Source organism: Schistocerca piceifrons, chromosome 3, assembly GCF_021461385.2.
Source record: "Schistocerca piceifrons isolate TAMUIC-IGC-003096 chromosome 3, iqSchPice1.1, whole genome shotgun sequence".
Classification (NCBI taxonomy): Eukaryota; Metazoa; Arthropoda; class Insecta; order Orthoptera; family Acrididae; genus Schistocerca; species Schistocerca piceifrons.
Window position 1 is genome coordinate 204326116 of NC_060140.1, and position 24172 is coordinate 204350287.

General features: G+C 41.2%; 1 protein-coding gene and 1 non-coding gene across 3 annotated transcripts in view; both read right to left on the reverse strand.

Annotated features, from left to right (window-relative positions):
* Window positions 1-3013: 3013 nt before the first annotated feature.
* Window positions 3014-24172, reverse strand: part of LOC124788350 (condensin complex subunit 2) — a 193444-nt gene continuing 172285 nt past the window's right edge. For both annotated transcript variants that reach the window (XM_047255611.1, XM_047255612.1), the window contains 2 exons: window positions 4132-4236; window positions 3014-4040 (listed from right to left, as the gene is read on the reverse strand). In XM_047255611.1, the coding sequence (XP_047111567.1) occupies window positions 3783-4040; window positions 4132-4236 (363 nt within the window). In that variant the 3' untranslated portion in view covers window positions 3014-3782. The remainder of the gene's footprint in view (window positions 4041-4131; window positions 4237-24172) is intronic.
* Window positions 22836-22910, reverse strand: Trnat-ugu. The gene has a single exon. It is a non-coding gene; the product is annotated as a tRNA-Thr (tRNA).

Consider the following 24172-nt stretch of genomic DNA (forward strand, 5'->3'; position numbering starts at 1 on the left):
ACTTTCAAAGTTTGAGAGCACATTTAGTTGTGCCACTTTCCTGTCAGTGTCATCAGAACCAGAGATAATTAAATTCTATTGGATTTCAGTGAAACCACGAGGAGCCACTCAATGACTGTCTGTCTGCTACCTGCTTGCTGACTTTGATGCTGAGACACAGCCAACCTACAGATAACCATAGGAGTGGTGTGCCGTTGCCACCTACTGAGACATCATGGATGAAAATAGTGGTGAGAATCATTCATGGATGACCTGCAAGCCGTCATGTGCATGTACTATATTCATGCAGCTCCCTGCTGACTTATGAACACTTGCTGCAGTCTTGGTCAACGCACTTTGGCTGACCAGGGCCTAATCTTCACCTCAACTGAAATCCTGGACCACACAGTTGTCTATTCTCACACAAGAGAGTGAGGGACTGTCTATAAAAGTGCTGATGTATAGGGCCGCACTAAACTGCAGAATATCTGGCGTGGGCAATGCCTGCCCGTCTCCATGGTGCCAACTGCATGGCAACATACTGGCCACAGCTCACTGACCTGTGGATCTGACTCGCTGACAAAGCATATCGGAACTACTTCACAGCAAGTGCTGAGGCCCAGCTTCTGTATGACGCACTGAAGCAGCTTTATTACCCTTTATACTCATCCTGGTGAATAAAATGTTATTACAAATATCACAGTGTTTCTAACACCTCCAGACAACCAAACAACTCTCCTGCACTCCTGGGTCACAACACTGGATTCAGAATAGACATCATTAGCCTGCAGACAGCAAGAGTTTCTACTGTTTGCCTTCTCATGCTTGCTAGGCCCTACATTGGCCAGAAAGGTCGCTGGATCTATTCCCAGTTAAGACCATTTAGAGCATTACGGGCAGGGTCCTCCAATAATCTCAGGATTCTGTCAATCTAATCTGCCAGTTGGGCAGAATTAGGCATGATATCTCTGAGGAGGACATCCAAAAACTCTTATCAATCAATGCCAAGCCGAACAACTGCTTACATAAGGTGGATCAACACTTTATTGATTTGCTCAATTTATGAAGCTCTTTCTCTTGAGTAAACCTCTGATTTTTGGCAAAGATGACAATTCCTGATCAGCAGGCTAGTACAGTAACTCAGGCTATAGTTAAAAGCCGGCTACCTACATGGGTGTGACTGTCAGGGTATGAATTTTCTGTTGGACTTGATGAAGCAGTTATATTAAGTACTTTGTATCCAGAAGTTATGAACAAGCACGTTCCATCCACAAACTAATGGAAAAAGACAAACAAGTTCTTGACTAAGTATGAGGGTCTCTATCAAGTCACCGAGATGAATCTCCAGTTTCCAACAAATGGTTATTGCCCACATTAGTAGAGGCCTTTTAAAGGATTGTTGGATGCATTACCACAAGGTCCAGCAATCAAGTTTATGCACAGGAAAATGACTAAGAAAGTTAGAAAGCATGTAACAGTGGATAAGGATGATGCACATAGAGTATGTACCCAATGCACTGAGGTCGTGCAACAAATAGTAATATCCATGTTTAGTTACCTTATTCATAAGAGCTATTTAGTGCAGGTATAAAAACTTTTTCCTACTGGCTACAATAGAAACAATTGTACCTGGTGACTTGCATCTTTGTTCTCTTATTGTGCATCAGGACAGTACTCCAACCCATTCCATAGGGCTTCTATGTACTGCTGATATATGTCTGCCCTTTTCCCTGAACTAACACAGGTTACCCATCCCCACAAAAAAAATGGCTCTGAGCACTATGGGACTTAACATCTGAGGTCATCAGTCCCCTAGAACTACTTAAACCTAACTAACCTAAGGACATCACACACAACCATGCCCGAGGCAGGATTCGAACCTGCGACCGTAGCAGTCACGCGGTTCCGGACTGAAGCGCCTAGAACCGCAAGGCCACCGCGGCCGGCACCCATCCCCACATTCACTATTTACTTCTCCACAGTTCATGTATGCAGCACGTGTGTGTGTGTGTGTAGCACATTCTTATTTAGCCTGCTTGCACTTCCCGTTAATTTCATTCCTGAACAATTAATACTACAAGCTATTCATTTCATTCTTGGCATTGTTATACTTTCTTTTGTATTCCCTTGGAAAAATTTCTGTATTGCCTCATTCTGTCCTAAATCTTCAGTTTTCCACATCAGTTTATACTCCTATGCCTTTATCCTGTTGGATTTCAGCCTACTTTTCACCACTACTATTTTATGACTAAATTTACATCCACCTCTGTGTGCTTTGCAGTCCTACATGTGATTTCTTAATCATTGTCTAACAATAATGTAGAACTACATTAAAAAAAAATTTGTGAATGCAAACAAAACTGAGTGAAGACAACCACTCAGCTGTAGTTGTTAACATGTTTCCCAGTCTTTTCCAAATATTCCTTCTCTTGTGACTTTGGAAGGCAGTGTTCACTACAACCATACAAAATTTATCATATAAATCTGTCAACATCCAAATCCTCTAATTTCTTTTCTCCAGTCCATATTGTACATTAATTCTGCCTTCCATTGGCTCTCTGACTATTGCATTCCAATCTCACAGTCCAACCAAATTTCCATTGCCTTTCATATGATTATTGATCAATTCCTCTACTGCTTCATGTATTCCCTCAGTTCTCTCATTGTTAACTTGTTATGTGGACGTTCAAATTTTTACAATGGTCTTTGTGATTGACTATTTCAATCTTCAGCATATGTATATATAATGTAAAGCCCTTGTCAAGAAATAAAAGATTATCTGTGCATTAAGACGACACAATACATTGTGATCTACAGGAGACAGGTAAAGATACTCATTTCATCAAAACATAGTGACCACCACAGCCATGAATACACAAAAAATAAACTTATTAATTAGTTTTTGTCTGAGCATTTAATTGAAAAACTCAACAAAATATGTACTATAGCACCATACAGCAATATAAACAAATACAGCTATACAACATTAAATATAAATAAAAGATATATTAATCAAAATGTAATGTTTATATGGCCAAGTGACACATCCTTAATTACAGAACCTGAAGTTTAAGAATTGTGTGTTTATTTGACTATAGCAAAGAAAAAATGGCAATGTCAAGAATCCTTGATACTTTCATTTTAATTGAAGTCTAAATTCTTCATTGTATATATTATTATCTTCCTACTGCAGCACAGTAGACATGATGTTTCTCTTGAGCCTAGATATGGAAGCAGCATGCATCCCATTCTTATCTTACTTTTATTATCCTGCTCCTGGAAAGACGGGAGGGAGGGGCAGAGGAAGAGAGAAAAAAAAGGGACTTTCTATTCAAATAACTTGGAATGCTTCTACTTCCCACACAATAACAATTACAAGAGTTCAATAAATATTATTAAGTCTATCTTCATATTTTATGCTTCCACATATGACTTCCTTATGAAAAAGTAATGATCGTTCATTAAATGTTCACCCTAAGGTTTCTATATAACAGCATTCACTTTCTGTTGTCTACTTTCTTCACACTACTTCAAAGTCTGGCATACTTAACCAGAAATATAAATAGTTTCAATTGTGACTATTGTCACAAAGGTTTTAACACAGTAATAAAAAGAACTCCTGATGAAATATCCATGAAAAATAATACATATTTCTTCTCAGATACTGAATTGACCAACATGCCTGCGATGCAAAGTAAAACACAGTTCATGATAGTTAGTCACAGCCACAGTCATCAGATAGATATTTCACATAGGAGCACATTTGTTGCTTCTGATAACATCCCAGTCTTTTTCATTGTAAATTAAGAACTCTCTCTGATTTGAGTAACAAAAATATCAGACAAATCATCTTTCCCAGTGAGAAGTAACTTCTTATCATTAGCTAAATGGAGTAAACAATTAAAAGCAATTGGAAAGTTCAAGTCCTTTGCCAGATCTCCTGTCACGTTGCTCTTGAGTTTCTCATACATTTCACTTGCCCACATTGGTGACTTCATTTCATCTTCATTTCCCGAACTTTCAGTACCAGAAATGCTGCTACTTGACGATGAATCATTTCCCTATAGAAGAGAGCACAGAGTTAGTAAAAATAGTGAAGAAAATTACATCTACTACTTTAAATTTCAAGTTTATAATAATTCTCTCACTAACCCCAATAACTGGAGATCTTCTAAGAATTTCCCATATAATTCTCTTGAGTTTTTTAATGTCTATTTTCTTTGCAGCTCTAGCAAATGGAATCTCTATTCGGGCCACCTGAAAAGGAAAGCCTTTCACTGTATCACAATACAGAACAAACACATAAGTTATCAAGCAGAACAAAATTCAAGTTTAATAAGAATAAACAGATGATAATAATCTAATGGAATAATTGCTGTATCAGTATATCTACGACCTGGAAATCAGTAAAGTGGTGAACAGGGAGCAGAAGGGTGAGACATATTTGGTGTACTATAGCAATATAATTTGTACATTATTAACAGGAGGATATGGGTAATTGGGGAAAAATTGTTGTGCTCTTGGTGTAACAATTTCACACACTAAAGCTACTTGATGTATAGTGAACACAAGGTTTGTCACTCACTATATACACTGAGTGACCACTATATTATGGCAACCCTGCCAAAATATGAACTTGGGCATGTGACTACTTAATATTGCAAGGAATACTTCTGAGAATCTTTTCGTACATAGTAATTCGTAAGTCAATATGCCTTTGAACATAATGAAGAAAGAACATGACTTACCAGTTTTTATAAAAAGCAGACTATTGTGATCAAGATTCACTGCCTTCAGCTTGTAAATAAGCACATTTGTAGAATGTCCCAGAGCTGCCGCATAGCGGCAAAAATGTGAATATTTGATGAAAACACAGGTCCAGTGGCTGGTGCAGGTACACACACACACACACACACACACACACACACACACACACACAACTATAGAGGTATGATAAACTCAACACTGTAGCTCTGAAGATAACTAGCTTAAACCTAGAATGTACACCCTCCATTGCTCACCCGTGACCCATACAGTTTTATCAGTGAATACTTTAGGAGTAAAAGAGAGCACTCACTGAAAAGCAGAAGTGTTGAGCTGTCAACAAGGGCACTCACAAAAAAGGGGGGGGGGGGGCATAAAACTCACTAGCTTTGAGATTAAATCTTTTCTCAAGCTAGGGTGTTCACATGCATACGCGCGCGCGCGCACCTACACCTACACACACACACACACACACACACACACACACACACATATACACACACACCTCTGTACACTTACGCAGTACCACTTGAACGCATAATGTCAAAGAGTGCAGTTTGGCAGGTGGATAAGGGTAGGGTGAGGCAGAGAGAGGTGGGGTAGTGTCCGGTGGGGTGAGCACAGAGAGAGATATACAAATTGCAGGAAGAGGGCTTGAATATGGGTAGTTAGCTGTTTGAAGGGAGGCAGCCACTTTGCTGACTAGGAATGCCTGAGGGAGGATCAGCAGGTTCACAGGCTAGGCATGTGATGCACCAGTGTCAAAGGTGGTGGGAAGCAGCACACAATGAAGGTGACATGCAGAAGTGGACTGGGAGGGGGTGTTAGTACACAGGAAGGGGAAGCTGCCAGGTGGAGGGTTGGTGACAGTTGGTTAATGAAGATAGAGGTTAGGATAGTTCCGGGTATGGACACCGTGCTGCAGGGATAACTCCCCTCTGCATATTTTAGAGAAGCTAGTAGTGGAGGGAAAGATACAGATGGCTTGGGTTGTTAAGCAGCCTGTGAAATCGAGCATGTTTTGTGCTCCACTGTATATTCTGCCACCAGATGGTCTGTTTTGCTCTTGGCCACAGTTTGGCAGTGGCCATTCACTCTGGTGGACACCTGGTTGGTTGAGAACAAAACAAAAAGCTGTGCAGTGATAACAGTAGAGGTGATATATGACATTGCTACTTTGCCAGCTGACCCGGCCTCTGATGAGAAGGAATAAGCCTGTGACAGAACTAGAGTAGGAAGTGATGGGTGAATGGACTAAGCAGGTCTTGCATCTGTGTCTTCAACAGGAATGTGATCCTTTTGGCAAGGGGTTGGGAGTGGGAGCAGCATATGGATGGATTAGGACGTTGTGTTGGTTTCGTGGGTGATGGAACACCACTTTCGGAGAGGTGGAAAGTATCTTGTGTAGGACGTCCCTCATTTCAGGGCATGAAGATAGATCATCAAAACCCTGGCAAAGAATACGACACAGATGTTCCAGTCCAGGGAGATAATGGGTGACAAGGAGACACTCCTTTGTTGCTGATTCTTGGGGGTGGTGGGATGATTAGCTGTGTGTGAGGATATGGCACGGGAATTCTGTTTGCAGACTACGTTTGAGAAGTAGTGCCCATTTGAATGCCTTTAAGAGACCTTCAGTGTTGTGGACTGGCAAGACAGCCAATCCACAGTGACGGGTAGCCGAAAGGCACGCGTTTAAGCTCACGCAGGCTGGCATGAGGTCTGGAACAGTTAAAGGAGTTGAGTCTAGTAAAATAAGTACATAGCCTCGGGAATACTTAACTTTAATCCATAATTGGTGAACATCGGTCAGACAGTACATGCATCACAAGATTAATAGCAAATGATAATGGCGCCTTGCTAGGTCGTAGCAAATGATGTAGCTGAAGGCTATGCTGACTATCGTCTTGGCAAATGAGAGCGTAATTTGTCAGTGAACCATCGCTAGCAAAGTCGGCTGTACAACTGGGGTGAGTGCTAGGAAGTCTCTCTAGACCTGCCATGTGGCGGCGCTCGGTCTGCTATCACTGACAGTGGCGACACGCGGGTCCGACGTATACTAACGGACCGCGGCCGATTTAATGGCTACCACCTAGCAAGTGTGGTGTCTGGCGGTGACACCACATTCAGCATATTGGGGAAGGGAGTTCTTATCACTGCAGGTACACAATCGACAGATGGTCAGCCTGTATGGGAAAGGCATTTTGGTGTGGAAGGGGTGGCAGCTCTTGAAATGCAGTTGAGCTTATTGTGGACAGATATGTGGATGGCACCATCAGAGAAGTGGAGGTTAACACCCAGGATGGTGGCACCTGGAGTTTAGGAGGACCAGATGAAGTGGATGGGAGAAAAGGTGTTGTGGTTGTGGAGGAATCAAGATAGAGTGTCTGGGTCCTGAGTCCAGATCATGAGAGTATCACCACTGAACCTGAACCACAGGGCTTGGCGTTTTAGGAGGTTAGAAAGCTTACCTCTACATGGCCCATAAAAAGGTTTGCATAGGATGGTGTTGGTTTCCTATAACTGTGCTGCAGTTTTGTTTAAATATCTTCTCTTCAAAGGAAGTAGTTGTGAGTCAGGATATAGTTCGTAAGGTAAGTGAGGAAGGAGGTAGTGGGTCTGAAGGATGTTGGGAAAGGTAGTGTTTGATGGCAGCGAGGCCATGAGCATAAGTGATGCTGGTGTACAGGGAGTTGGTATCAACTGTGATGAGTAGGAATCCAGGAGGTAAAGGAGTGGGGATGGTGAACAGACAGTGAATGAAGTGGTTATAATCTGATTAAAATTAACTGATTAACTGATGGCAGTGGTGGAGAGCCGAGTTGGCATCTCATAAATGGCATGTGCTTGTGCAGTCAATAATTGCATGCACACCAAAAAAGAAACAAATAGTCTACTCCCTGTCTGTTGTCACTGTCTTTGTAGGCAGTGGAGAGGTTAAATCAGAATCACTTTCACTGTTGTCTGTGTTGCCACTAGAACTACTGTCAGAATTTAATGAAATAATAAGTTATTCATTGTCATTTTGCACTAAACCTTAATTCTACCACACTTTCATTATTACATCCTACATGTGTCTTAAACATCATGCCAATCTGACAATGCAGTTCTTTCCACTTATGCTAACATACATGTTTTTGTTGTTCCTTGTCACATAAACTTTAACCTGAGCCCATATGATTTCAATGGAACTGAAGTGGCAATGGTATGGTGTCAGTCTAAGGACCCTATGACCATATTTTTCTGTTAGTTTATCTATAACAGGTGTGTCCAAGCCACAGCCCGCATGTGGCCTGAAGCAATTATCAGTGAGGCCCAAGAAGTGAGCAAATATGACACAATCGGTATATAAAAATAAATAAATAAATAAATCTGTTTATGTACTACTCCACTCAATAGTGATCCAGCCCCACTTCCCCCAAATCACCCCCTGTTAACCTGTTAACTTTCCAGAAATTCTTAACCTTGAACCTTGCCTCCCCATCATTCCTCAAATATCACAACATGCAATCTAACTTTACACCCGCAGAAATAATTGCAATCCAACTCCTAATAACTGATCCTGACCTTACAATCCTGCCTGCTGACAAAGGCACCACCACTGTTGTTTCGAACTACAAGGGTTACCAGCAGAAGGACTCTGCCACCCGTCAGATTCATTCACCCAAAAACTCTGCCACAGTGACTCCGTTGCAGAAACCTGCAGGATCTCCAGTCTCTCCTCAGAGCCTTACAGCCATCCCAGAACCTCTCCCCATAGTTCATCTCTCCCTGACCACTACCATTTTCCACACACTTGCCATCTATATGCTTCCTAAAGTCCAAAAACCCAACCACCTAAGACACCCTATTGTGATCGGTTACTGTATCCCCACTTAGAGAATATCTGCTCTCACACACCAACACCTTCAGTATTATATAAAAGATACCAACCATTTCCTCCACCAACACTCCACATATCCTGTTCCTTTAGCACATCGTGTCCTGCTCATAAGTACTGATGCCACCTCCCTTTACACTAAAATCCCTAATGCCCATGGCCTTGACACTACTGAACACTACCTTTCCCAACACCTGACGGATTCCAACCCTGCAACCTCCTCCCTAGTTGCACTGACCAACAATATCCTCATCCACAATTACTTCTTCCTTGAAGGCATCACCCACAGACAAATCCAGGGTACAGAAATGGGAATGCACATGACATCATCCTATGCCAACCTATTCATGGGCCATCTACAGGTATCCTTTCTGCACACCCAGAATCCCAACACCTCAACTGGTTCAGATTCACTGATGACAACTTTGCTATCTGGATCAATGTCAAGAATACACAATCCATATTCCTCCAGAACCTCAATACCTTCTCCATCATTCACTTCAACTGTTCCTCCTCAACCAAACAAGCCTCCTTGCTTGATGTTGACCTCCACCTCAAAGAGGCTACACCAACACCTCCACCTGTATCAAACCTACCAACCACCACCAGCAATACCTCCATTTCAATGGCTGCCACCCATTCCATACCAAGAAGTCCCTTCCATACAGCCTAGCCTCCCATGGCCATCACACCTGTAGTGATGAGCAGCCACTCTCAAAATAAACGAAGAGTCTCACTGAGACCCTTACAGACCACAATTACCCTCCCAGCCTTGTACAGAAACAGATCTCTTGAATCTTGGCTCTCCAGTCACCCTCCGTGTTCCAAAGTTTCAAAGTCAAGCCACAGGGGAGCATTCCCATTGTAACTCAGTACCACCCAGGACTTGAGTAACTGAATCACATTCTCTGAAAGGGTTTCGAGTACCTTTTGTCATGCCCTGAAGCAAGGAATGGCCTACCCACTACCCTTCCCATCCCTCCCACAGTGGTATTATCACTGCCTACTGAACCTATACAATATCCTCATCCATCTATACACAAGCCATGCTTCCATTACCTTGCCCCATGGTTCATATCCCTGTAACAGACCTAGATGCAAGGCCTGCCCATATATGCTCCCACCACCACCTACTCCAGTTCAGTCACAAGCATCACCTATCTCAACACAGGCAGGACTCCTTGAGAAACCAGTCATGTGATCTACAAATTAAGATGCAACCACTATGCTGCATTCCAAGTAAGCAAGACAACCAACCAGCTATGTGTCCGCACACCACAAACTGTGGTCGAGAAACAGCTGGACCACCCAGTTGCTGAGCATGCTGCCCAACACAGTGTTCTTCATTTTAATGACTGCTTCACAGCCTGTGCCATCTGGATCCTTCCTACCAACATCAGATTTTCTGAATTGTGCAGGTGGGAACTCTCGCTGCAGTACATCCTAAATTCCTGTAACCCTCCTGGCCTCAACCCTCATTAATCACTGTCCTACAACCAGGTATCCCCTTCCATGTTCCCACTCCAGCATTACACAGCCCTCTATTCCACCAATGTACCCAAAGTCTTTTTATTTCTCTCCTTTTCCGCTGCCTCCCTCTCCCCTGCCCTATGTCTAACATCGCAACTGGATCTAGTTGCCCTACCCTCTCTGCACCCATGTTCTCACAAGCAGCACTTTACTATACCCCGTTCCTATCCTGGTATCTCTGACCCGTCCTGCCCCAGCCTCCTCCTTAGCCTTACCATCCACACTGCGTCTCCCACCGTGCACTGCTGTTCACAGACTCGCCTCAGCAGCCAGACTGCGGTCATGACAGTGCGAGTTGAATTTGCATGTGACGGCCTTTCTGACCGAAAGCTTACTTGTTTGACTGTCTTTTTGTTGTGCGTATCTGCAACTCAGCACCTCCACTATATGGTGAGTTGCAATCTATCCTTGTCATAATACTGTCATTACTCCATCTTGGATTTTCCATTGTTTGTTCATGATAAATTGATATTACAAGTTTGAAACTCCTACCACATGATGCAATGGTTATTGTTATTGCTAAGTACATTATGCACAACCCAAAAACATGGCTTCTTCCAATGTGGCCCAGGTAAGCTAAAAGACTGGACATCCCTGATCTGTAACATATGGAGGTAAAGATGGTTTATTCTGAGTCATGAGATCCAGTAATTCATCCTTTACACAGTCATCTGGTATACAAATGGTGTTTCCTTGTAGACATTTGACAGTGTCTTGTTTTACAGAAACTACTACAGCTGCCTTATCAAGGCTAAATTGAATGATATGAGGAATTCTTGATATCTATTACTAAAGGCTTTTTCAAGTTTTTTTTTCAAACACAAGTCCTTAAACCACTGCTGAAACATGTCCCTGTTCATTTCTTCATGGTAATCAGCTGTGTTCTTCAATACAGACAATAACTTACAATTTTCCACGATGACTATATTTTGTATACAGTAACATATGACCCAAAAACTATGTAACATGACGTACCTGGCGATCACATTTTTCCTCTCTGAACTAACTGTTATAGGTTTCTTAATTTCAAAACATCACAAAAACTATGACCACTAAAGGCAAACTATGACATCAGACTAAGTTGCGGGCAGTTTTCAGTGCGTGTGTAAGTGGGAACTCGCGCATTGTTGTTGTTGTTGAGTTACAAGAAAACAATGACAGATCAAGATTAGAATATCATGAATTAAACTAATCTACTGGAAATATCTTTTAGAAGATGGAGAGAAGATACAGCTAAAATTTGAGGACAAAAAACTGAAAAAAAAACAACAGTACAAAGAAGTCACAATAATAACTTAACTTGGGTAAGATCCCATTTCAATAGTTAAGATGGCACACTACCCAACAGCAGAGAGAAAATTGTGCAAGCATTCAGAGTTTTCAGAATGAATTTTCATTCTGCAGTGGAGAGTGCATTGATCTGAAACTTCCTGGCAGATTATAACTGTGTGACAGAGCAGGACTTGAACCTGGAACCTTTGTCTTCCATAGGTAGGTACTCTACTGACTGAGCTACCCAAAAAAATTCATGTCCCACCCTCGTAGCCTTACTTCTGGCAGTACCTCATCTCTGTCTTCAAAACTTCCCTTGCATACTCACAGAATATTTATACAAAAGAAGACAATTCTAAAAATCTGAACCCCACGTATTTCACAAGACTGAAGGGGGGGGGGAAGAGAATCAAACTACAGACCTATCAGCCTCTTCTCCGCAGTGCACAATATATTCATTAAAATTGTCACCAACTGTATAGAAAAAAACTGATTTTAATGGCAAAGGAACACACTAGCTTTAGACATTTAGACATTAATTGCAACTAATGAATGAAATTATAGAATGAAGCAATAAGTATAAATTACAACTCTGCCTAGGATTCATAGATTTTAAGAGGGTAGGCATTGATTCAATTACATTAATATACTTAAGACAATACACATCAAAGATACCATTTCCATTGTGTCTTGTCAAGTGGTGGGACATTTGAGACTGGAAAAAAGGCTGCAAGATTGCATGTCAGCATTATTAGTAGCCACAGAGGCAGCTCCAGATTCTGGGAAAGATAAGCAGGAAGATGTACTAATGGTATGTACCTGAATCCATCTTCAGGTCCATGAAAAGAGAGCAAATAATCATCAACAATTAATGAAGGCCATTAATAGAGCATGTTTGAAAGAAAGCTTGTAAACCAATTATAACAAGACTTAAACAAATAACACAACATAAAAATCAAAGAAAATAAACAATGGAGTTACAAAATCGTTGGTGAGGGTTTTTTGTTTGTATTGTTTTTGCAGGCAGGCTAAAGAAATAAAGAGGCAGCTAAAAATTTCCTGGAGTAAACTAAACAGAGCTTTGAAAACTAGCTCCCAGTGAGTCTGAAAAGCAAAGTTTGCAGTCTGTGTGTATTAACAGTTTTGAAATGTGACAATGAGGAATGTAATATTAATGCAAAGACTGTGTGCTGTTCAGCAAGCCTGGAAATTCATGTTTGGAATTACTATGAGTGCTAGAGAAACAAACAAATTGATGATAGAACCGACAGTAGCAAAAAGCATAATTAAGACTGTAACAAAAATTAAACAGATGTGGACAGGACAATTGGCAGGTTAATGGGTGGGAGATGAACCAAGCGAATACTTTGCAGGATACCAAGAGATAAGAAAAGACTGAGGTAATGACATGCTACAAAGAGGCTACATTACATTAGGAAACAAGAATCAATACTGGTATGTTTACCTGAAGACTGTAGTAGGTGTGGAAGTCTGGATGAGGTCTCAATGAAACACTATATTTTGTATGGCTGATGCAGCTTTTTTATAATTAGAATGTTTTGCTTACATAAGCTATGAATCTCATTACATCATGCAGATATTGCTGGGGGGAATTTTCTTGTCTCATGCAGCTACAGTCAAGCTTTTAAGCAAGGAGCAGGACTACCGCATCAACCAGCTGTAATTGCCAAATCTTCACCCCACCACCACAACATTTCGTGCTTACACTGTGCTCAAGTTTCAGATAGCCTGCTGTTCTGTATGCTCATTGCGCCCCCGCAATTTTGTTTGTCATAATTTTTATTGTTGGATGAGTTAGTATTTTGTTTGTTGTTACTCTTGCTTGCTCTGTGGTACTGAATATCAGAATATCAGAAAAAAGTTCATTGAAAATTATTAGTGGAGAAGTTCCATGTTGTTCTCTTGGCTGGGGGATTGCTGTATGAGGCCAGGCAAGAGAAATGGTTTACGTGTTACATGTCTACTTTGAGACTGTAAGACCTAACGGTGGCCTGCTGCTATCCATTCATCATGCAATCAAAAGAACTGCTGTAGCACAGAACAAAAAAATAAAAAACATTATTGTGAATACTGGCAAGAAAATGTCCAAGAAATAAAAAGTTGTAAAAACATCGAAGGTTTAAACTCTTCGGGAAAAACCATTCTATGGATCAACAGATTACCAATATAGATTCATTTGCTGAGGATGCGATTCATTGTCACATTTGTGACCATTATCATAGAAAGGGAAATCCAATAATCAACAGGTTATTGGTCACCATTATTATGGAATCCAGTCTTTTTCAAGGCACTCACACACAGTTTTGCACAACCTAGTATTTCAGTAAGAACATTTCTGTGGCCCTATGCTGTCGATGGAGAACAAGGATGTAGCTGTTTGACGATGCAAATTTTTAGGGCAGATCTACGGCATGAATATCGAAGAAGTGGTGCGGCTTGAAGAGATGTGGGCCACTTCTGCTCGTTTTGTCGAACAGGGCTGGACAGATGACAATGGCAATGCCTCCAGGCAAAGGGGACAATATTATTCTTTTTCAAGTACGCACCTCACAAGGATTTCGTCTGAATAGTCTCCACCTTTTTAAATCAAGGGAAACAGGAGATCATCATGAAGAAATGAACCACCTAAATTTTACAAAATGATTCATAGAATCACTAATTCAAAATCAGGGAAAACTGCCAACAATTGTTCTATAGTCTGGGAGACGAGTCTTTGGTACTGAAAGCTCGATAGCGTCTTTCCGTTGCCTAGCGACCGCAGGCAGGCAGCCAATGACGGCCTGACTTTGAGCGGGTAGCAAGGGCCACGTTGCCGCTCTGAAACCCGGTCGCACGCGCTTATGAAACTTACCAGTGTCTCGCGTGCAGGCGGTGCGGTCGTTCGTCATTTGTCTGAAGTTGAATTCGCAGTTTATTTCGTTTTTGTTGTTTTTAGTGTTTCTTTGTTTATGTTTCGTTGTAAACAATGTCTAGTGCGGCGGGTAGTACCAGTCCAACACAAGAAGTGAAATGGAGGAAGAAAAGTGTGCTACACACCCAGGCCCGTGAATTCGTGTGCTCTGTGAGGGATTACTTTGAGAAATAAAAGGACAAAGGTGGGCCCTTAATTCCTGTTGTTCAGGTTGTGAAGAGAACTGCAGCAGCATTGAAAATAAGTAAGAACACTGTTGTAAAGATAGGGAAAGAACAGTATAGTGTAGATTGTGACGAGAGTGGCACAACAAAGCTGCACACACCAGGAAAGAAGCGACCGAGAAATAAGCAGGTGACCGCTTTGGATGATTTTCAGAAAGACGCTATTCGTCGTCATATATACAGCTATTATAAGAGAAGGGAACATCCCACTCTATCTAAATTACTGGTGTCGCTTCAGAAAGACAATCTTTTTAAAGGGAGCAAATTTTCATTGCGTACAGTGTTGAAAGACATAGGCTTCAGCTATTCACTGTTTAACGGACGCAAAATATTAATGGAAAGGACAGACGTAGTTGCATGGCGGTGCAGATTTCTGCGCAGGATCATGGGTGTGGAATTTGAAAGTATAGTGTGGTTAGATGAAACTTGGGTCAATGCCAGCCATTCTTTACGTAGAGGCTGGAATGATGGAATGCCCGAGGGGACAATGGCAGTGCCTGTTGGCAAAGGAGGGTGTATTACTGTCTTACATGCAGGAACATTGAAAGGTTTTGTGCCAAACTGCTTGAAAATGTTTCGGTCAAAAAAGACGGGAGATTACCATGAAGAAATGAACAGTGTAGTATTTCAAGAATGGTTCGAGACATCGCTTATGACGAATCTGACAAGTCCATCGGTGATTATTATGGACAATGCGCCTTATCATTCCATTGTCCACGATAAGGCACCAACCTTGGCAACAAAAAAAGACGATATCATTCAGTGGTTGAAACGGCGAAAAGTAGATTTCAGAGAAGATTTAAGGAAGGCGGAACTGCTCGAAATTGTGGCACAAAAGAAACCCCAATTTCCAACATATGTAATTGACGAGATTGCTAAAAGGCACGGGCATGAAATCGTTCGGCTTCCTCCATACCACTGTCACTTCAATGCAATTGAAGGAGTGTGGGCGCAGATAAAAAATTACATTGCTGCAAACAATAAAAAATTCACGATTTCTGAAGTGGAAACTCTCCTTCCAGCAGCTATCAATAAAGTGACAAGTGAGACGTGGGCTAAAATTGTAAACAGCACTGCAAGTGCCATCAGAGAGGCGGCCAAAACCGAAGGGGTTGTGGAAGAATGCATCGAAAATTTAATTATACATCTGGCAGAGAGCAGTGATAGTTCAAGTAGTGCTGAGGAAGACATGTCAAATCAGATTCTGACAGTGATGTGAGTGGTGTTTTTCCATTACAGTAACTACAACGTATTCAGGAATGTAAGGAGGGAGTTTGCTATCGATCTACAACCAGATCATCATATTGTGAGTACTTTCTTCAGATTATAACTCTTAATACACTGACCAATTATTCTGTAGCTTGTAGTAGAACAAATCAATAATGCTAATACTTAACAATGGAAACCAAAACTGTTAATGTTCAACAACTTGCGAAAATAGTTTTCATTTCAGTTGTGAAGTTTAACAAATAACTTTATTATGTTTCAGCATCTTAGATACTTGTACTAAATAGCTCTTATCAGTTTTCGAGTTAATATATTTCAAGCATCAACTTTAAATAAATTCACGCGTACCAATACGACTTGTATTTTGTCTCGCTTTTATTTCTGCTACTAGAGAATGCGTGTAGCAGACAGGGCGCCACGTGCTGTGAGCCACGTTCGGCAACAGCGCCGTCTGCCCGCCGGAACTGTCAGTACCAATCACTCGTCTCATGGACTATAGATAACACTCATTATTAATCAGCTGTTGTTGACAAGGGCATTCTGTTGGCATTTCAACTCATTAGAGTTGATATGAAACCAAATTAAATGTTACACTGTCAGGATTTATAATAAGTTTACTATTTCTGAAGTCTAAGCACTCACAAAAGAAGCTGTTAGGAAAGTCATCTCTGAAGACTGGAAGGAGGCCATCAAACATACATAGAGTATCATGGAGACGGCATGGCAGAATGAAGCCTTTTGGAAAATTCAGTGGAGAAAATTATTATTTCATTAAAAACAAGTGACAGTTACAGTAATACTTCAAACATTTGTCATAGTGATGAGTGATTTCAGTGGAGTTTTTCCACTACCACCATAAAAATGAAGTACAGACAAATTCAGGTGCACATTTGAAGTGCACAATTTAGAATGATAAGTATCTACATAGAACATTATATTTTCATAAGTTTCAACATTTAATAGTAAGGCCTTATCAGCAACAAACTCCAAAGTTCATTTCAGAAATTCAATCTATGTCACACAAAATAAATGTTACTGCTTACAGTATAATTGCTGCAATGTTGAATTAAGTTTTCTGTATAGTTTTTGTTCTTTCTCCTACTGGTTGCACTATTTGAGATATGTTTAAACATGCATAAATCTTATATTTTGTTATGTTAGAAATAAGTGAATCACGAAAATTAATAACATAAACCTAGCAACCTGATTCTCATAACAAAAGCATATGGGCGAACACTCAGGAGGAGGATGACGAGACAAGTAACCCAGCCAATATATGGCAGAATCCTTAAAGAAAGAATAGACATGGAGGCTACATTGTCTGAGAAACAAAATGATTTTAGACCACAACATTCACGTGGAATATTCACAGTACAGAATCTAATTGAGAAGAGAAATGCCAGAAGCAGAGGAATCCATTTAGTATTTGTGGATTTGTAGAAGGCCTATGATACAGCAATACAAAACAATCTGTAGACAAATATAAAGAACAGTGGTGTGTCAACTATTCACATTAAAAAGTTCTATACAGATTGTATCAGTGCTGTCTAAGTAGGAAATTTAGTGTCACTGGAGTTTCCTGTAACAAAAGGACTATACCACAGACGTTGTATAGCCATGAACCATGGACCTTGCCGTTGGTGGGGAGTCTTGCGTGCCTCAGTGATACAGATAGCCATACCGTAGGTGTACCCACAACGGAGGGGTATTTGTTGAGAGGCCAGACAAACGTGTGGTTCCTAAAGAGGGACAGCAGCCTTTTCAGTAGTTGCAAGGGCAACAGTCTGGATGATTGACTGATCTCGCCTTGTAACACTAACCAAAACGGTCTTGCTGTGCTGGTACTTCCAACAGCTGAAAGCAAGGGGAAACTACAGCCGTAATTTTTCCCGAGGGCATGCAGCTTTACTGTAGGGTTATATGATGATGGCGTCCTCTTGGGTAAAATATTCCGGAGGTAAAATAGTCCTCCATTCGGATCTCCGGGCAGGGACTACTCAGGAGGACGTCATTATCAGGAGAAAGAAAACTGGTGTTCTATGGATCGGAGCGTGGAATGTCAGATCCCTTAATTGGGCAGGTAGGTTAGAAAATTTAAAAATGGAAATGGATAGGTTAAAGTTATATATAGAGGGAATTAGTGAAGTTCGGTGGCAGGAGGAACAAGACTTCTGGTCAGGTGAATACAGGGTTATAAATACAGAATCAAATAGGGGTAATGCAGGAGTAGGTTTAATAATGAATAGGAAAATAGGAATGAGGGTAAGCTACTACAAACAGCATAGTGAATGCATTATTGTGGCCAAGATAGATACGAAGCCCACGCCTACTACAGTAGCTATTTTATATGCCAACCAGCTCCACGGATGACGAAGAGATTGATGAAATGTATGATGAGATAAAAGGAACGATTCAGATAGTGAAGGGAGACAAAAATTTAATAGTCATGGGTGACTGGAACTCTATAGTAGGAAAAGGGAGAGAAGGAAAGATAGTAGGTGAATATGGAATGGGAGTAAGGAATGGAAGGGAAAGCCGCTTGGTAGAATTTTGCACAGAGCATAACTTTATCATAGCTAACACTTGGTTCAAGAATCATAAAAGAAGGTTGTATACATGGAAGAAGCCTGGAGATACTGACAGGTTTCAGATAGATTATATAATGGTAAGATAGAGATTTAGGAACCAGGTTTTAAATTGTAAGACATTTCCAGGGACAGATGTGGACTCTGACCACAATCTATTGGTTATGAACTGTAGATTAAAACTGAAGAAACTGCAAAAAGGTGGAAATTTGAGGAGATGGGACCTGGATAAACTTAAAGAACCAGAGGTTGTAGAGAATTTCAGGGAGAGCATTAGGGAACATTTGACAAGAATGGGGCAAAGTAATACAGTAGAAGAAGAATGGGTAGCTTTGAGAGATGAAATAGTGAAGGTAGCAGACGATCAAGAAGGTAAAAAGACGAGGGCTAATAGAAATCCTTGGGTAACACAAGAGATATTGAATTAAATACATGAAAGGAGAAAATATAAAAGTGCAGTAAATGAAGCAGGCAAAAAGGAATACAAATGTCTCAGAAATGAGATCGGCAGGAAGTCCAAAATGGCTAGAGGACAAATGTAAGGATGTACGGGTGCATATCACCAGTGGTAAGATAGATACTGCCAACAGGAAAATTAAAGAGACCTGTGGAGAAAAGAGAACCACTTGCATGAATATCAAGAGCTCAGATGGAAACCCAGTTCTAAGCAAAGAAGGGAAAGCAGAAAGGTGGAAGGAGTATATAGAGGGTCTATACAAGGGTGATGTTCTTGAGGACAATATTATAGAAATGGAAGAGAATGTAGATGAAGAAGAAATAGGAGATATGATACTGTGTGAAGAGTTTGTCAGAGCACTGAAAGACCTAAGTCGAAACAAGGCCCAGGGAGTAGACAACATTCCATCAGAACTACTGACAGCCTTGGGAGAGCCAGGCCTAACAAAACTCTACCATCTAGTGAGCAAGATGTATGAGACAGGCGAAATACCCTCAGGCTTCAAGAAGAATATAATAACTCCAATCCCAAAGGAAGCAGGTGTTGACAGATGCGAAAATTAGCAAACTATCAATTTAATAAGTCATGGCTGCAAAATACTAATGCGAATTCTTTACAGACGAATGGAAAAACTGGTAGAAGCCGACCTCAGGGAAGATCAGTTTGTTGGGACACGTGAGGCAATACTGGCCCTACGACTTATCTTAGAAAATAGATTAAGGAAAGGTAAACCTGCGTTTCTAGCATTTGTTGACTTGGCGAAAGCTTTTGACAATGTTGACTGGAATACTCTCTTTCAAATTCTGAAGGTGGCAGGGTAAAATACAGGGAGCGAAAGGCTATTTACAATTTGTACAGAAACCAGATGGCAGTTATAAGAGTCGAGGGACGTGAAAGGGTATCAGTGGTTGGGAAGGGGGTGAGACAGGGTTGTAGCCTATTCAATCTGTATATTGAGCAAGCAGTAAAGGAAACAAAAGCAAAATTCAGAGCAGAAATTAAAATCCATGGAGAAAAAATAAAAACTTTGAGGTTCGCCGATGACATTGTGATTCTGTCAGAGGGCAGGGCACGAAGGCTGTATGACAACTGAACTCGGTCCTTTCGCATAATAAAAAGGAACCAGACAGGCAGCATATCCTTTAGTTTCTGAAAACATCACTATATATGAAGCAGGAACACGGGTAATGAACAAACATCAGAGAAACAAATTGCTTGCACTAGAGATAGGCTTTTGGAGGCGTTGTGCCATCTCCAGGCTGAACCACATACCAAATGCCAATACGAGAGAGCCTATGAATGTCAATAAATCAGTAACAGACACCACAGGAATGGAACTTCTAAAATGATATGGACATATAGGAAGGATAGGTGATAGCTGATGGCCAAAGTGTGGCAATGGACCCCAGCGGAAAGAAGAAAGTGTGGACGACCTGAGAGAAGCTGGAGTCTAAAGGTCCAGGATGCAATGGATGCCAGAATCAGTGGTTGATGTGATAGGTGGCAGGAGGATTAATATGATGCACAACTTTAGCAAACATTGGAACAATATTTTGAACATGACACCTAAACAAAAACCAAATACGCATTGCAAGCTTACTCTACTGCTGCAAAATTTATCCAGCCTATGCAAGCAACAATGTATTTCCTCTGCATAGAGGTAAACAGTATGAGACTCGAGTTTCCCCCAGCGTAATTGGTGTTCAAGTAACTTATGGGAATGAAGCTGGGTGACATCATTGACAACAGCCAACATTTTGACAGGAGCAGACCCTGCCATTTTCAAGGTGAAACTGCAGCAAGTAAGTGCTGTGCAGGGCAATTTAAAACTTTGATTTTCAAAGAAATTCTGACACACACACACACACACACACACACACACACACACACACACACACACACACACAAAGCTGTAAACACTAGCATCATCACAAACCGATGAAGACTGACATTAGAAGTTATCAGTAGTGAAATTAATAATCAATGGGCGAGGTACAATAAACTCTGTCCCTCTATTTTTTGAGAAGGGAGAGAGCAGGATTGCATGCAAAATTTAAATGACAAACGCCAATTTTATTTATAAGGTTACTTGCTAGTTAATTTCGACAGCTTCCTTGACAACACTATCCTAGTAGCTGAAAGAGCATGCCAGAATCTCCATATTATATTCTATAGGATGACCACTGCCAAGACAATGTTCTGCAATGGAAGATTTGTGCAGCTGTTGTAAGTATGTGTGCTGGTTATCCTCTGTACGCTGGTCCTCCACAGTTCTGATAGTCTGATCATATATAACATGCCACAACTGCAAGGCATACAGTAGATACCCACCATATGCAAAACAAGATCATCTTTTACGGAACCTAAAAGATTCCTGATTGTAGATAGTGATTGAAGCACATACTTCTGTTTGAAATGCTCCCTGTGTGTGTATGGCGGAAGGCTGTAGACTTTGCCCATTATAATGAGAGGCGACTTTTAGATAGGATAACTCAGCTGACAAACTCTCAGGGTCTGAGATGAAATGGGCCCTGTGAACCAAGGTATTAAGTACCCTTTCACACTGAGCCCTTTGGTGATTACTATCCACTTTCTCTTCTCAATCAATTTCTTCCTGCAAATTGGGTATAACTTGTGCAATGGCAGTGTTGATTCAAATTTTCAGGTTGGCTAAATTGTTTGGTAGGGGCGAGACATACATATGGTCTTTAATGACACCCCGAAGAAAAAATCCAGTGGTGTCAAATCTAGGGACTGAGGTGGCCATGCAATTTGCCCTTCTTGGCCAGTCCATTGACCTGGGATGTGATTATCGAGGAAACCTCGAATCCCTGTGAGGAAATCAGGTGTTGCACTGTCTTGCTGGTAGGAAACCATCTCATCTCGATCATCATCATCATCGATGTGTGGAATTTAAAAAATTTGCAAGCATATCCAGTTACACAATATCAGTGACAGTTTTCTCCAAGAACAAGAAAAGGCTGTACACGTTCAGTTTGCAAGGGGCACAGAATACATTAACTTTGGGGCTGCCATGAACGTCTTCCAAGGTGCATATGGATTTTCACTGCCTCATATTCTGCAGTTGCGGGTGTTCACCACGCCACTGATATGATATGTTGACTCATGGCTGAAGATTATTGTGTTCAGGAATGTCTCATCATCCTGTTACTGATGCAACATTTCCACACAGAATTACACCTGAGCAGCCTTATCGGCATCAGTAATGTGCTGTGCCGTTGTGAATATATATGGTTTCAAGTTTAAACTTCTACACAGTACTCATCAGATAAACAGTCTTTTGTGGAATACCGATTTCATGAGATGCATGTTGTGTTGATTTTTGTGGACTGTGGGCAAAGTTCTTCCTAACCTGTCTGACATAATCAGCAACATGTTGGCGACCTGGTAATTTATCACAGCGCAGTGAACACTCTGTCCCAAGAAAGTTCTTGAGCCAAGAGTAAATTGCGGGTCTACTCGGAGGTTCAGTAGCATATTCTGTGCAAAATTTACACAGAGCATTTGTTGCAGAGTTCATTTCATGAAACCAAAACACACAGTGGGTATGCTCTGTGCTACTGAAAGTAATCATTTTGACTGTGCACTATGCTGGTGCTCGTAGTGGCTTTGAGGCTGTTTCCTGTAAACGGACACATCTACTGATTATGTGAGTTATCTCAATAAATTTCTATATCATTCCTTTTTAACTCACCCTGCATACCTTGATGTCCTGTTATAAATCTCATGGAGAAAGCTTTTGGCGACACAGCTTTATCCATGTTAGGGTAATATACTTATAAGGATATGGTGTCTGTTCTTTCGGACTTGCCCAAAAGAACAGACACCATTGTGCCTGAAGAAAGGACAGACACCATTGATGACCAGCAGCTGTCTAGAACAAAATTAGAATTATATTAACACCTTCAGCTGCTGATGGGCATTGATATATATATATATATCAACAGGGACAGGTGAAAATGTGTGCCCCAACCGGGATTCGAACCCGGGATCTCCTGCTTACATGGCAGACGCTCTATCCATCTGAGCCACCGAGGGCAAAGAGGGTAGTGCGACTGCAGGGACTATCTCTGGACTTGGTAAGAATGTCTTCCACAAGTAATGAGTGTGTTGGGGTGGGACACTACGAATGTAGTGTGTGGACATACAATGTGAGAAAGTGGGTCTCGCGGGAGGCACGCACGAGATAGTCCCTGCAGTCGCACTATCCTCTGTGCCCTCAGTGGCTCAGATGGATAGAGTGACTGCCATGTAAGCAGGAGATCCCGGGTTCAGGTCCCGCTCAAGGCACACATTTTCACTTGTCCCAGTTGATACATATCAACGCCAGTCAGCAGCTGAAAGTATTAATATAATTCTAATTTCATGTTAGGGAACGGTTTAAATTTTGCACCGAATCCCAAGCAGTTGCCAGAGGTTGATTTTATTACTTCTTCTGAAGAGGCTGTTTTTAAACGACCTCCAGATGTTGCAGAGGAGACCAGGAGGGAGGCATGTCATGCTTTGACTGGGGCACATCCACCAAAGAGTAATATTACAGCAGATGAGAGGGCTGCTTCACCTTCACTTACAGTTGATCTGGAAACTGTTATTTTACCTGCGGACAAGAGCAATGCTACTGTTGATTTGGGCAAGCAGGATTACATTCAAAGTATGCAGTGTTTACTGTCTGATTCAGTGTATCAGGATCTGTGTTGAGCCCACAAAAAGTGTTGAGATAGAGACTAACTGCCTCCACAATCAAAGTTCCTTATTGCAGGAGATTATCAAGAGTCTTTAATTCTTATTGTGCTGTTCCCTCAAAGTTATAAGACCTCCCTAACATCCATGAGGAAAGGGTTCCTTCATCTGATTGTAACATTGGTGGTTTGGCATATCTTGTAGCAAGTCACCTTGCTACTCTGTTGAACCCTACAAGTAGGTCAATGTGAGCATGACATTAAGAACTCGGTGGATTCGGTGGATTTATTACATCGATTGGAGGGAATGCATTTGAGTGACTCTGATATTCTAGTAAGTTTTGATGTGCTCTCTCTCTCTCTCTCTCTATCTCTCCCCACTTGTGTTCCTCTGTCTCATTCATTATGGTTGACTGAGGTTAGGTTTGGTAATGAATTAACACACATATTTTGACATGTGTTGGCTGACACTTACTTTCCATTCAGTGACCAACACTATGAACAGACTGACGAAGTTGCAATGGGAAGCTCATTGTCACCTATTATTGCCAATTCGTTTGCAAAAGATTTCAAGGAATGTGCCTTGGAATTGGTGGCCCTGAAACATGCATGCTTTTTTGGA